General features: G+C 38.0%; 2 protein-coding genes across 2 annotated transcripts in view; one reads left to right on the top strand and one right to left on the bottom strand.

Annotated features, from left to right (window-relative positions):
- Positions 1-7,056, top strand: part of SPDYA (speedy/RINGO cell cycle regulator family member A) — an 8,760-nt gene extending 1,704 nt beyond the window's left edge. The window contains exons 3-8 of the mRNA XM_026844656.1: positions 657-880; positions 1,904-1,962; positions 2,217-2,302; positions 3,853-4,024; positions 5,132-5,423; positions 6,904-7,056. Of these exons, the coding sequence (XP_026700457.1) occupies positions 657-880; positions 1,904-1,962; positions 2,217-2,302; positions 3,853-4,024; positions 5,132-5,423; positions 6,904-6,989 (919 nt within the window). The 3' untranslated portion in view covers positions 6,990-7,056. The remainder of the gene's footprint in view (positions 1-656; positions 881-1,903; positions 1,963-2,216; positions 2,303-3,852; positions 4,025-5,131; positions 5,424-6,903) is intronic.
- A 98-nt stretch (positions 7,057-7,154) lies between these two features.
- Positions 7,155-14,202, bottom strand: part of TRMT61B (tRNA methyltransferase 61B) — a 7,721-nt gene continuing 673 nt past the window's right edge. Inside the window, exons 2-8 of the mRNA XM_026844655.1 lie at positions 13,843-14,198; positions 13,633-13,735; positions 10,124-10,314; positions 8,843-8,934; positions 8,188-8,423; positions 7,482-7,556; positions 7,155-7,287 (exon numbers count right to left, since the gene is read on the bottom strand). Coding sequence (XP_026700456.1) covers positions 7,244-7,287; positions 7,482-7,556; positions 8,188-8,423; positions 8,843-8,934; positions 10,124-10,314; positions 13,633-13,735; positions 13,843-14,198 — 1,097 coding nt within the window. The 3' untranslated portion in view covers positions 7,155-7,243. The remainder of the gene's footprint in view (positions 7,288-7,481; positions 7,557-8,187; positions 8,424-8,842; positions 8,935-10,123; positions 10,315-13,632; positions 13,736-13,842; positions 14,199-14,202) is intronic.

Below are 14,202 nucleotides of genomic sequence, written 5' to 3'. Positions count from 1 at the left end.
GGGGGGGGGGGGGAAGCTACTGAAGAAGTAAATGAATTTGCTCCTGTCTAAAAATACCTTCCCTCACGCTTCATTTAGTATCTTGACTTTTACAGTTAAAGACATCTCAGGTCTGTTTCCTTGGTTATGCCTTCAGGCAGTGTCCTACCTGAGCAATAAGTTCCATTCCCAATGGCTATAGTCAAATGTTACAAAAATTATGAGCTCAAGACTTTAATTTTAATGCAATATGGCTTAATTATGGTTCTGTTGCATTCTGTTAATGCTATTTAAAAAATACACAATCACAAATGGGAGGAATGGAGATTTTTTTTGTAGATATGTGTGTAGGGCTACGATGATCTGACAAACAGCAACTTTTTCTGGAAAGGATTTTTTTCCATTTTTCAAAATTTTGAATGGAAAAAGAAAGAGTGAAGGCTCCTTCCACTGAAAAAGAGCTTTATCAAAGTAGAACTAAATTAATCTACATAGTTGGCTTAGGGCACAGAACTTAGATAATTAGTACTGATACCAAATTAATTTTTGTATCCCCTGATATACAAGCTCTACTGAAATACTTCATTTGAACAAGGCATATGGAGAACTACTGCTCAAACTTACTATTTTTGTAGTTAATTTATCTTTTTTTTTTTTTTTTTTTTTTTTTTTTAAAGACACAGTCCGGTGTGTCAGACACCTCCCACTGTCACTGTTCATGTAAAATCTAGTGCATCCAGATCACATCAGCAAAAAAAACTCATTAGACTAAAGCGGCCCACTTTTAAAGACCATGACGAAAATGGTGAAGAAAAGTCTCCTAGTCATAAATATAAATGTCCAAGGGGACCATGTCTAGTTATTCAGCGCCAGGAAATGACAGCTTTCTTTAAATTATTTGGTAGGTTAATAATGACAGATATCAATGTATTGACTGAACAGGAGAAAACTATCAAGCAAGTATGTTTTCTAAAGTCAATAATTTTGGAAGTGCTTTTTGTAAGAGATACTAAACCCCATATCTTTGTCTAAATGTATTTTGTGATTATTTTAGTGTATAAATATTTAATGCTTAAGTTAAAAATACAAGAAGGGCTACCAAACTGATGAAAAGTATCTTTTTAAATTACAAATGAAACCAAGGTGGCATGATTCTTTCTTTCATGATGATTTCCATTTACTATTTTCTCTTATATTTCAACAAATACATGTAAAACAATGTACATCTTGTTTTACACAAGGCTTAAAAAAGGCTGGACTCCCAGTCTTATAAACATGTTATTTATTGTAGGAATAAACATTTATGGGGAGAAGTGGAATGAGAAGAAAAGCTGAGGAGTTGTAGCATCTCTTTTGCATTTGTGTCTCTTTCATATGAAGTTCCGTATTTAGCGAAGAGATTAAGTAATAGTGGAAGATTACACTTGGTTTTTATTTGAACCTTGAATACAGAAGTGAATCAGAGAGAGTTTGCGGTAATCCTATTATAGTACATGTTCACAGACAATGATGCACTGACCACAAATAATCATGCCACTATTGCCTTATAAAGGCTGTCAGGTAACCAAGGTGCAGAGATCTCACCAGTCTATAGTTCATAAATAACAGCATGCTATTAGATGGAACCACTTCACAAAGGAAGAAATTACATAAATAGAAAAAATACTGGTATTTTCACCTTCACTTGCTATTACTGAGAATGAATGAAATGCACTCACTAGATTTTCCACCTTGCCTTTCTGGTATTTTATCTTTGTCACTTACATTTTTTCATACCTAATCTCTTTCTCCCACTTCTCTGTTCTCCTCTGCTGGGTCTAGCTCATTTGGTTTTATTTCGTTTAATAAAAGGACCATCTCTACAAATATTTTCCATCAAAAACAATTTTGGTGTTTGAAATGCTACAACTTTCTTTTGTTGCAGATGATGATCTAATCCAAGACTTCCTTTGGATGGACTGTTGCTGTAAAATTGCAGACAAGGTAAGTGTATTTCCTTCTTAGTTAACAGAACATATACTGAGTGAAAAAAATCTGTCCTAAATCACTTGATACTGTAATGCAAATACAGACCATAGGTTTCTTTAACGTGTTCATATGGAAGCTTCAAGAAACTCAATTTATGCTTGTTGATAAAAATTATGAAAATATTTTGGTGCAAGATAAATGTGTGAAGCATTTTAGGAAATTATATACTGAAATAATATATTGATACTTCATTTTATATTTTAAAACAGTATCTCTTGGCAATGACTTTTGTTTATTTCAAGAGGGCTAACTTCGCAATAAATGAGCATACCAGAATCAATTTCTTTGTTGCTCTGTAAGTACTTTTAAATTACCTGGTTTTATTAGCATAAAATTTATTTTATTCCTTTGTTTATGCCTCTGATAATCCTGTTATACAGTGGGACTCATTTAACGAGCGTGTAGTTTTTGGGTTCTATATGAAGTATAGAAACAGAATCTACATACTATATATAAATAGTGCAAATTCAACATTCCTCCTCTGAGGACCACCTGTGAGGAACAAGCCTGAGCAGCAGTGAGGGGACGTTTGTGTTGGTGCGGTGATACACAGCGTGGCATTCTGCCCACCAAACTAAATCTGTGAACTTCTTTAAGCATTACAAGAAATAGATGCAGGACAATACATGACAACATATACGTAGCTCACGCTCTGCCTGTTATAAGACCCTATTTTATATCTTTGCTAGCCTTTAAATCATTTGTACTGACATGTTTCATCATGATAGGCACCTTGGGAGTAACTTTTTATTAGTTTCTGTCAACATGATTTAAGCCAACTGTAAAAATGCTGCTAGAGAATTTCTGATAATTTTTTATAACAATTCTAAAATTTCTATACTTTGAAACAGAGGTGCAATCAGTAGTGTCTTTACCAAGCTTATATAATTTCCCCGTATTTGGCTATACCCACAGAGGGATTCAGCATTTTCTTTCATAGTGTTATGATGCTCAAGTCATCTTTTTCTGTAATAGCGCTTCTCAGATGCTGTGAATGGCAGACAAGCGCAAAGAGAAGTATGTCTTTCTTCTCCTGTAAACGGTATCCTTGTAGCATCTGTAGAGCATGGGGGAGGAAGCTGTCTGACTCCAATGAAGGGAGAAAAGCCAGGCCACGAGAAAGGGACAAAGGGTCTGGTCAGACCGGGACTACAGGGAATATTGGAGTTAGGCGCAAGTGAGAAAATTGGGGAGGAGATTGAAAGTCATAATTTTTTCACATATGATTTCTAGTTTAGTATTAAGTGAATCCAGAGAAGTAGTATTCTCCCATTGTCTGAGAAGATGATCCAGAGCCAAAAGTAGCACATGAAGGGAGGGAGAAATATGGACATTAAAAAAGTAATTTAAAGGTTTTCATTTATATATGAAGGTAGACCTGTATTTAGTTGTTTTCTGCTAATTTAATGTGAGCAGCATAGTTTTCCAAGAATAGCTAAAATCCATGAAGTAGACAATGTAAAGTTTAAGATTTTGTAAGATAGTTTTAAGCTTTATTTAGAGAATCAGTCAGAAACTGTTCATTTTAGTGCAAGGGTATCTTGCCAGTTCAGAGAAATCTGTCAGGATATGTTCGTTCTTGCATATCTACTCATTTAGGACCCTTCAGGGAAAAGCAATTTTATAGGAGCTTAAGTTTTTATTTACCCAAATGATGTGTATGCACCCTTCTGATTAAGAAAATAACTGTACTCCAGAGAGAAGGCTGTATGGTCTTAGTGGTTTTCTCACAATACTGAGAAAATGAACTACTTCAGTATTATGTCTTTTACTGTTAGAAATCATACTAATATAGTGATTAAGATTGAATCATATTTACAAACACCAACGTATATATGTTTGAAGGTATCTGGCAAATACAGTTGAAGAAGATGATGAAGAATCAAAGTATGACATTTTCCCATGGGCTTTGGGAAAAGCCTGGAGAAAGCTCTTCCCTGATTTCTTAAAGTTAAGAGATCAACTCTGGAGTAGAATTGACTACAGGGCTATTGTAAGCAGACGCTGCTGTGAAGAGGTAGGGAGTTTTCATACCGTAGATGCTGAAACTACAACAATTAGTACCAGCTAACAATCTAGCTCTACACAAATAATTTCTTCCCTAAAGTGCCATGGGAAAGAACAGATGCAGGTAAAATGTAAATATACATTTGTCTCCGTGATTTTTTACTTCTGCTATTAAAATACATTCTTTGAAACTGTGCTTTTAAGGAAAACTAGAATATTTTATATTGCACTACTGTTAAAAGTGAAGTTTTTATTGATTAGAATCTTACTGCTTTATGCAAATACTCTTATTTAAAATTTACCATTGGTGTTTCACTTCATTCACTTTAGAAATAATTCTGTGTGTTGCCTTTACAAATTATAAATCTGTACACAAGTAAAACCTTTAAATACAAATTCAGCACCTCAGTTGAAACTTTAGTCCCTTCAAAATTAATAAAACTTCAACTGACTTTTTAAGGTAAGGGTTTTTCACTTCACTTAAAAAAACCTCTGACACACCTTTAGCATTCGCTACTATTAATGCAGTGTTACAACCTACATTTTTCAAACATATTGGGAGGGAAAAAAGACACTCCTCACTTTTCAGGTGGAATGTATCTGTCTGGAGAAGCCCTGTCATGTTCTAAGAACATTTACTACAGCTGATGGAATACTCTAGAATCCCATCTCTGGGGGTGGGATTGGGTGCTTGTGGGAGTAGTACCAGAAACAAGGCAAGTGTGGGTGCTTCTCCCAGCATACCCTGTCAGCTTTCAATGGTCAGTGCAGTGACGTTGTGAACCAGAAGATCCATCCAGCTGATGTTTAGTAGTTAGTAAAAGGCACCATCTTTAGTCCAACATACAAAGCATAAGCTGGTATCTGTAATGACTCACATGAACATACAAGGCTGTAAACTGTTGTGTTTCTACATCTGAGTCATTTCCACAACTACTTCACTTACTCGTGCCTAAGGTAGCAAACTTTCTAGTGAAACAGAAACAGATAGATAGTAGATGATATCCATTTCAGCTACATAGTATTAATTCTCTGCCATACATGAACTGGATCCCTTGTTTTCAGCTGTGTTTTCACACTACTCTCATGGTTTCTGATCTAATGGCTGTTCCGATAGGTGATGGCTATTGCTCCAACACATTACGCATGGCAGCGAGAACGTTCTACGCACCACAGCGGAGCCATGAGAAACTACAATGATGAAGTACTGCTGCCTCGAGAACCTAGTGCTACTCCTACAGACTGCTTGCTTTGTGGCAAGAAAGGAAGATATGTACGTCTAGGATTGTCATCTTCCTCCTCATCTACTGGTACTTTGGAGATGGTGGAATTACATTCACCCCAGAATACAAAGGACACCTTTCCAACTGAAAAAATGCTCGTTGACTCTCCTTTTCATTGTGCCCAAGGTATGGTTTAACACTGCAAATAATTTTCAGTTAGTTTAGGCAACTGAGGCCATATTTGACCTTCAGACTACTGTAAGGAGAACTGTCCCCTTCTTGGTATGACAGGAGACTACCTCTCTGTGGGAGCAGACACCCCCATTACAAACGCAGTTACCTCAGCAGAACTGTGCTTTTACTGCCATAGTTTCATTTTCACACCTTATCTCTTGACTTCCTGGAAGAACCAACTGGTTTTTATTCTGTTTCTTCAAATTACCTTCACCTACTATGGTAGATTTTGGGTTGCATTCCAGTCTGTTTAGGCATTTATTACTATTCTTACATTGTAAATTAGGTTGAAAATCCTGGTTTTAACACTTAGGGTTGGCTAGAAGAAACAGTAAAAATATTAGTGTGTTACGTGAGTTAAAGCACTCTTGTTGAGAGCACTGGTTTTAGAAAGGGCAACCTGCTCAGTTGCTGTCATCAGGACATCACATTTTTCATTCACATTTTTCTTTCAGCGTATCTCAGCTTTTGACAGTTTATACAAGACTTCCTTTTAAGACTGGGGTATGGGTAGAAACAACACAAGAGTGTTGTGAAAATGGTTTTATGTAATTGAATCTTTGCCCATTAATCTACTCAAAATAGCACCCTGAGCCTTTGTATGAGAAGCCTCCATTACATACTGCAGTCATGGGGCAAACACTCATTGTTTCATTTATTACTGAGTGGAACACACTTGAGATGTGAACTTCCTGGCAGAGCTGTATAGAGGCCTCAGTTCTACAAAGATACTCCCATGTGTTTAACCACTGCAGACTTTTAAATATACCTATTTAATACAAGGTTACAGTTATTTATAGCTCTATATTTTATTTGCATATGTTCTCCCTAATATCCAAATTTTCACTATTATGGTGGGATTGTGTTACTGCTTTTGACAGCTTCAGTACAACTGTGATTCCCAATGGATCCCTCGACTTTTGAAAAATTTGGCACTTGAAGCTTCCTTGAGATACAGAGCAAGTCAGGTGTCTACAACACATCACATAACATATTAAATGTATGAAGCATCAACATGTGCTTATGTGGAGACTTATGTGAGACCTAATAGCCTTAATTTTAAATCTATTTTTACTTGAGAGATCTTGCTTTTTGTATCTGACAAAGGTCAGAAAAAACTGTGTTTATTTTGACCACGTGAGCATGCTTTATATATAGCAAAGTTCACAAATTACCAGGCCAATTTCAGCATAGGTGCTGGAAGTGAACCAAAGCTCTATCTGTCAACAACTGGTCTTTTTCTTGAAACAAGCACAGCTTTATCAAGAAAACGAATCCAGTGAATTTCAGTTTCTCTTACAGTTGTGCATTAAGAACACTGTTCATAAAGAAACTGATAACTGTAGTTAGTGAAGTCAAAAGCTGCTTCACTTGCATTTCAAAGGGCAGACTTTGATCCATTCTTTTCTTTTTTTCTCCTTATTTCTGGTAGACTGTCAGAGCTTCTCCAGCAGAAGGCCAGGTAGCACCTTGAACCAAGACAAATCCATGGCTTGGTTTACAAGCAATGAAGAATGAAATACACCCGATGAGACAGAAACAGATACTGTGCTTTGCAAAACAATCCTTGTGGCATCACACCACCATACCTGATGATTCTGTTAGAACTTTTCCCTTTAAATAGTAGGTGAGATTTCAAACTTTATATGCAGTAGAAATCAAAGCAGTCCTTACTTAAAAGTTACACAACTTGCAAAACGTAGCAGGTACTTTGTAACACTTTATTTAATTCTGATACAATACTTAAATTAGCAGCTAACATGTCAGCAGCATCAGGCAAGGGGTGGTCGAAACTTTCTCAGCTTGGTAAGAAATGCTAATTAAAAAAGAAAACAAGTTACTACTTCAGTATTTCAATACACAATGATTATTTTATTATTATATGTTTTATGATTTCATGATATAGTAACATGTCACATGCTAGTACAAAAAAAAAAAAAAAAAAGCATTTTTGAAAATGAGATACCACTAAACATTTAAGACAAAAACCCAATTTTCCAGGTGTCTTACCTGAATGAGCTTCCTGCCAATAAGACGGTCTAGCAACATAAGGCACCGAGCAGTATGTTTCAGCATTGTCAGATTCTGTAAGAAGTAAATTTTTAAAAATTCCTCCCGACAAGCTTAAAACAAACATACAGACTGGAGTTGCCAATGTGCATGGTTTATTTTTCCCCCCATGTATTTTCATTTTCTTTTTGCTTCTGTTGAAGTGCTTTGTTATCACCTATCAGGACATTCAGACCTGTTTGCCCTGCTATGGATTTTGTAAATCTATGCCAGTATGAGGCATCTTTTTTGGATTTGCCAGAACAGCATGATTACAAAACAGAGCACACTGGTACCATTTCTTCTATGGAACTCTTAAGCCCATTGGAGTCCTCTAAGGCAGCTACAGGATGAGTAGAGTGAATTTTATTTAAAAAATATAAATTTGAAAACAGTAGTAGCAGGACAGTTGTTCTTTATTTGCAGATTGTAATTTATTTTCTATGTAGTCTAGATTTTTAAAGATATTTAAACTTAAATAACCATTAATGTATCTTTTTTCAAGCCTGACAAGGTCTAGGCTGTCCAAAAGCTTGTCTATGCTTCACAACAATCTCAGCTGACCTAAGAAAAAATTACTGCCTCTTCCTACAAACTTTGCCTTCATGATATCCTTGGATTATCAAATTGCAATAACAGGATCTCTCATCAGCAATAATGTTCTTACCACTGTATTCACTTTCTTTAAAAAATACTTGATCCTGAATGTGGATTTCTTCATATTCCTTTTGAGGTGGTTCTTCAATATTTTCTTGAGTTTCCACCATTTGGCTTGATTTGGAATTCTTGATTTTAGCAGGGAGTACCAACCAATTTCTGTGAGTCACCTCAATGATCCTTTCACACAAAAAAGGGAGCTTGCAGGTCCGTAATTTGTCTAAAAGGTCAATAACCTGTGTGATGCTTTTTGAAGAAATGCAAAGGATAAAGTATTATTTTGAAAACTCAGATCATACACAGTTAATCTCAATTCTACTGCCTTTGTCTCATTCTTTAACTTTGAGGTTACACAAATCCTTCAATTTTAAAGTAAAGGAGCTAGCAACCTGACTATTGCACTAGAAAACAGCATGGTTATTCTGAGGGTGTCATTAAGTGAAGACTTCCACTGACCATAATGAGAACATTCTCAAAGTAAAGGCCAAAGGATTTGGCCAAGTATAATTTGTGCAACTCCGATCCCCCCAAATTAAATGGGGAAAAAAAATTATTTTGTTAAACATTTGATTAATGGTGGATGTATATTTAAAAAGATGTTTGGTTTTGTAACAGTGTTAGGTGATGCCTGAATAAATGCCTAAGTGCCAGAAGTAAATACTTACTTGGCTAAATACACAGCGCACACACCACCCTGTTTCAGACTTGGGTGTACAACAGGCAGAGCAGACTGAGGGTTAAGCATATCCAGAACTACCTGCAAAGATAGATACATGTTTTTCAAGTAAATATCTATCACTTTTTTTTCTCATTACAACAATGCTTGAGAAAACAATGTTTATCTACAGAAAATGAATGCATACAACAGCAGTATGTAATCACAAACCAGTTTTATTACTGTCTCTCAAAATCTTAGTGAAACCTGAGGTCCATATTTACAAAAGTCCTTGCTACTTCCAACTGAATTTCTAGTAGAACAAGTAGTGCTTCACCAATGCAGTAGTCCTGTTTTAACGTTACACCTTCCACTCATTAAATTTCATAATATTGACATTAATAAAAACTTTTAGAAGACTACATTTACTAACACATTTGGATATCTTTTCTTTTTTACATTTGAAAACTAATTATGTTCATGTGTATCTTTATCATGAAAAGATCACACCGCAGTCTCCATGTCTAACTTTATTTCAAGATATAGAAAACTTTGGTCTTTGGCAGTTTATCCATCTTCTGCTAGAAAACATTCAAACTGTAAAACAATGGGATATGCAATATCTGATCCTTCCTGTGGACTGTTACATTTAAAGTTTTAAAAATTACATTTTTACACTATTTTATTTCTTTGCTCCAACTGTTAACACAATTGTCGTTTATTTAAAGCATTAATGTAAGTAGTTTGTCTGCTTTACTTAGAAGAGTGGTTAACATCTAGCTGTTTTCCTCAGCACGCCTCCCTTTACAAAATCTGGACATAAGAAGCAGGACAGGAGAGCAAGCAATACCATTCCTTACTTTAACTTAGGCTTTAATTATATTGTGCGTTCTACATAGCTGATAGCAAACTGTTTACATATTTATATTTTCAATAAACCTATGTACTTTTCTTAAATTTAGTATTTAAAACATATGCCTTAGATACAAAAATATCAATTATTCCAAAATACAAAAAAATGTTTGTCTTTGCTTACAAGACAGATTAATTGTAGTATTTCTGTAGTACAGCCATATCGCTCTTTCATTTGGAAAACTGTAACCAAAACCCTGAAAATACTTGTAATCTGACAAAAAACCAAGAAATCACAGTATTTCTTTCATTGATGAGGCTCTGATTGTTTTATCTCATGTTAAACTAGATATGGGAATCCCATTGCAAGTGTGAGCACTAATGGTTTTAATGTCTGAAGGAAAGAAAAATGTCAAATGGGAGGACTTTTCGGACTTACTGCATCAAGTGTTACAGATTTCATATCTACAGCAGCTTTTGAAATGTCTTTAAGAATGAAATCCACGTTATCTGGCCACTCTTGCATACGTCCTATTTCCCACGCAGTACGCCAGTGCTTGTAATTCTTCTTAGCTAAATTGTGATGATCATCCCTGATTTCATAACTTATAACCCGTCCTTTGGGCCCAACTGAAAACAAACAAAAGATATACTAGACTTACTACTTTCTTCCTCTATAATAAAGAATTTAGGAAAAAGTAGCATAGTAAATGACAGAAGTACACCTTTAAATCTCAACTTAACTTGAAGAAATAATCACATATGAAACAATCAGAGTTTATTTTTTCTTTACATGTAAAACAAATATATGCAGATGAAGTGCTGGGTTAGTTAGTTTACAGACTGAAATCCATCAATCCACAGATGAAATAAAGCACAGTTATAGTAGTACAAACTGTTCCTAAGACACCTTCCCCAAGTAACTCCTGCAGCAAAGGAGAACCTGAGCCACTGCGGCCCCACCCACCTCGGGTTCTCCTGCTGTGGTCCATCTAGGGTTCCCACCGGAGATACCAGCCAAGAAAGCAGCAACATTGCTCACCACTCACGGATGCTGTAAAGCTGACAGACAGCGACTGCTCCTGTTGTTAGCAAGATTTGAAACTGCTGGGTTTAAATTTTTTTGAAAATCCTCATTTTTAAAAAGGCTTGCTGTTTTCCATGTATAGTTCTTTCTTCACCTGTTCCTTCTCTGGGTTGGGAAAGAACCCCCCCACCTGCTCACTGATCTCCACGCCTTAGACAAGTTTTCAAGTGTACTCTTTGATTTACACAGGCTTGTGTTACCTTCCCGTTATTGTCTATAACTGTAATAAACTGTTTTATTACTTGTTTTAAGTATAAATTTATTATCCTGAAATTTACCATACAACCCCAATACACAATGTTCTTCCTAAAGGAAGCGTTACTAGGAAATCCAGGCACAGACAGCAGCCCAGACAATGCTGTATCGCTCTATCCTTGTACTACTCTTAATTTCTCAAACCTACCACACCATTAGCTTCTCTCTCCTTGCTACTTTTTGATGGGCCAAGACAGCTTTCAGCAATCAGCAGCTCAGCAGGTGAGGTTTTGTGATATTTTAAACCATTTTACATTGGAGTCCCCAGGCTCCTTCCCTCATCTGTGTGATCCTACTGTGAATCCATTCAGAAAACCGAATAAAAGAAGGGATGGGTTTCCCAGCACTCTCCCTGATCCAGCTCACCCTGGATCAGACAGAGGCCAGAGGGTTTCAGCAGTGTCATCCTTGATCATTCTAAGCAGTTGTAGTCACAGTACCAGCCCCTCGAGATTGTCAGTTTGGAACTAATGGAAGAATAAAATTGCTCACATTGGGGTTAGTCTTATTCCTTCCTCTTCTTGTTCCAAAAATTTCCTACATTTTGAAACTGACTTATGGAAAAATAAGGACAACTAGTTAAAATAGCTAGGCAAAACTCTTCATTGTTGTGAAGCTGCAGTATGTCACTTCGCATACATATTTTCCAGTTCTCAAAGATCTTAAAGTCATGGCATATGCCACATTCTTAACACAGTCTTAACTTTGTCCTGTTGTATGTCAGTAGTTTCTGGGAAAGATTAAAGAAGGAATGTAAAGTAAAACATAAAATGAGAGTAATATGAAAAGAGGAGATTAATGGAATCATTAAATCATCAAGAATTTGGAACTAAGGAACATCAATAGGAGGCAGAAAGAAGGTGAGGGAGCAGAGGTGCAACTGTTGACTTCAAAACTTGGGCCCAACACGTCTCAAGACCACCTGCAGCTGACCCATCTTAGGGCAGCATGTAATGCGTGTTTGTTAAAATAAGGGTTTTCAACTGAATTAGTATGCCAGGTGGAGATCACTGCAACTAAAACAAATGACCAAGAAGAACAAAATACTCTGTTTGTCTCAGCAGGGGATCCTCCAGATTCCCTTTGCTGTTGCTGACATGCCCTCACAAATTTTAAGCTCCCGATGGATCTCAGCACTGTTGTTTGCACCATGCCCTGAGCAACTTGTGTTACCCTCAGCAGTGTGACCGGGCATGCCAGAGCAAGGCTGGATTGATGACACCAGTAACATACCTGCTGAATACTGAACTTCCTCAGAAAAACCCATGCTTCCAAAAAGCCTTGTATTGTTATCCTGGAGCATCTGCCAAGGGACAGCAGATATACAGCACTGCTACACGGGAGAATAAGAGAAAACTAATTTGCTGCCCTTGAGTTCTAAGGTTATTTAATGGACTTGAACAAAAAGAGCAGCTGATCTGTTTGATTTGTCTCCCTCACGGGAGTGTAAAAGGAAGCATCACCTCCCACAGACACTTGGCTGGCTGTAGGTGGGAGTACCGAAATGTTTTCTATCCCGAACTGTCAAATGATGCAGAGTACAACCACAAAGGCAGCCCAAACTGTAAACATTTTACAAAGACAGCATAGCCTATAACAATGCCTTAAAACACACATTGGAAAATATTAAAAAAGAAACATTAGTGTTGAGGTTTCCAAAGCTCAGAATATGGGGTACTTCCCAGGCTCAGTGACCGCTGCTGGCACCCTCAGCTATCCAATTACACTCTGATGGCAGAGTCCCCACAAACCCTGCCTTTGAACGTAAGCCTTCAGAATCTGTAACTCATGCTTTTCTGCTGTCACTTCAAGGCCATCTATGACAAGGTTCCCATCTTTACCCTCAAAAGTCCTTCAATATTGCAGAGAAGGGCAGTATTCTGCAACAGCAGAAATACACCACCAGTATGAAAACCAAATTCAAATGGTGTATTGTTTTTCAGGTGTGTGTAAAAGCAAGTACAACAAACAATTCTGGGGTTATTATTTTGGTTTATTGTCCTTCTTTCGTTAAGGAAGTTGTTCTGCCAGAAGCCAGTAAATCAAAGAACTCTGAAAGGTGGTTCACTAACAGGATACCTACAGATGAGATGAAGCTGAAGGGTGAGGTTTCACCCTCACTCACCCTGCTGAGTGCAAAGTCTCTCGCCTCTGAGCATTAAGACCTAGATCAATCCAAGCTAGCTATAACGTGAAAAAATAACAGTGTGTACCCACATAAGGATTTTCACTGGTACGCAGCGATCCAATTATTCACGTGGTCCATCAAGATGAGGAAAAGAAAATTGAGAAAGGGTAAGAGATCGGAGAAAGAGCGTACTGTGGCTGAGCCAAAGCCAACAATAACAATGGCTGAAACTCACTGCAGACCCTTTGGTAACCTTCTACACTACGGCCCTTCTGTACTATGGCCCTCAAAACAGTCAAAATGGTTTGCAGACCCTGCACTGGCTCTGGCAGAGATGCCGTTTTCCCTCATGTCAACAAACTATGCATGAACCTATGAACTGCAGCAAAACATGTAAGAACTAACCATTAATATATGATCAAAAGAAAGGCAACGTGTGATAAGGGTGCTTCAATGTTTTCTAAAACTAGGGTCTCACCTGCTCTTGACAGAAACAAGCTCATAGCACCAGACCCACTGCCAGTTTCCAAAACAGTGTCTCCCGGGTGGATATCCATCATCATTAAAATAGCGCTTATATCCTATGGATGAGAAAAGCGTGGCACGTTACTAGTTTTGGAAACTAAGCGTGACGTTCAGCCAGTGACCTCCCAGACACCCACCAGCCAGCCCGGCGAGCGGCCGGTACCTTGGGGTAGGAAATGGTGGGCCCCCGCGCCATGAGCAGCACGTAATCCTCCAGCGAGGGCCGCCTCAGCAGCATCCACGCCCCGGTCGAGGTGCGCAGCACCTGCCCGGGCAGCTGCCCGATGATGTCGCGGTGGCGCAGGATGCCGCTGGAGCTGCTCAACACCGAATCCGCCTCTAGCCGGCACATCAGCTTCAGCGTCGTGTTGTGCTTCCTCCGCAACTCCGCCAGCGCCAGCTCCCCAGCGCGGAAAGGGCCGGGGCGGGCTCCCCCCGCTTCAAAAGGAGCAGCCGCCTCCTTTTTTTCCTCCTCCGGAGCAGCCCGAGGAGCCGCCGCGCACCGCCCCACAGCCGCCGCTTC

The sequence above is a fragment of the Athene cunicularia genome (genome assembly GCF_003259725.1).
Source record: "Athene cunicularia isolate RWA chromosome 3 unlocalized genomic scaffold, athCun1 chr3_part1, whole genome shotgun sequence".
NCBI lineage: Eukaryota > Metazoa > Chordata > Aves > Strigiformes > Strigidae > Athene > Athene cunicularia.
Note: the sequence above shows the minus strand (reverse complement) of the source record. Positions and strands in the feature narration are given on the sequence as shown.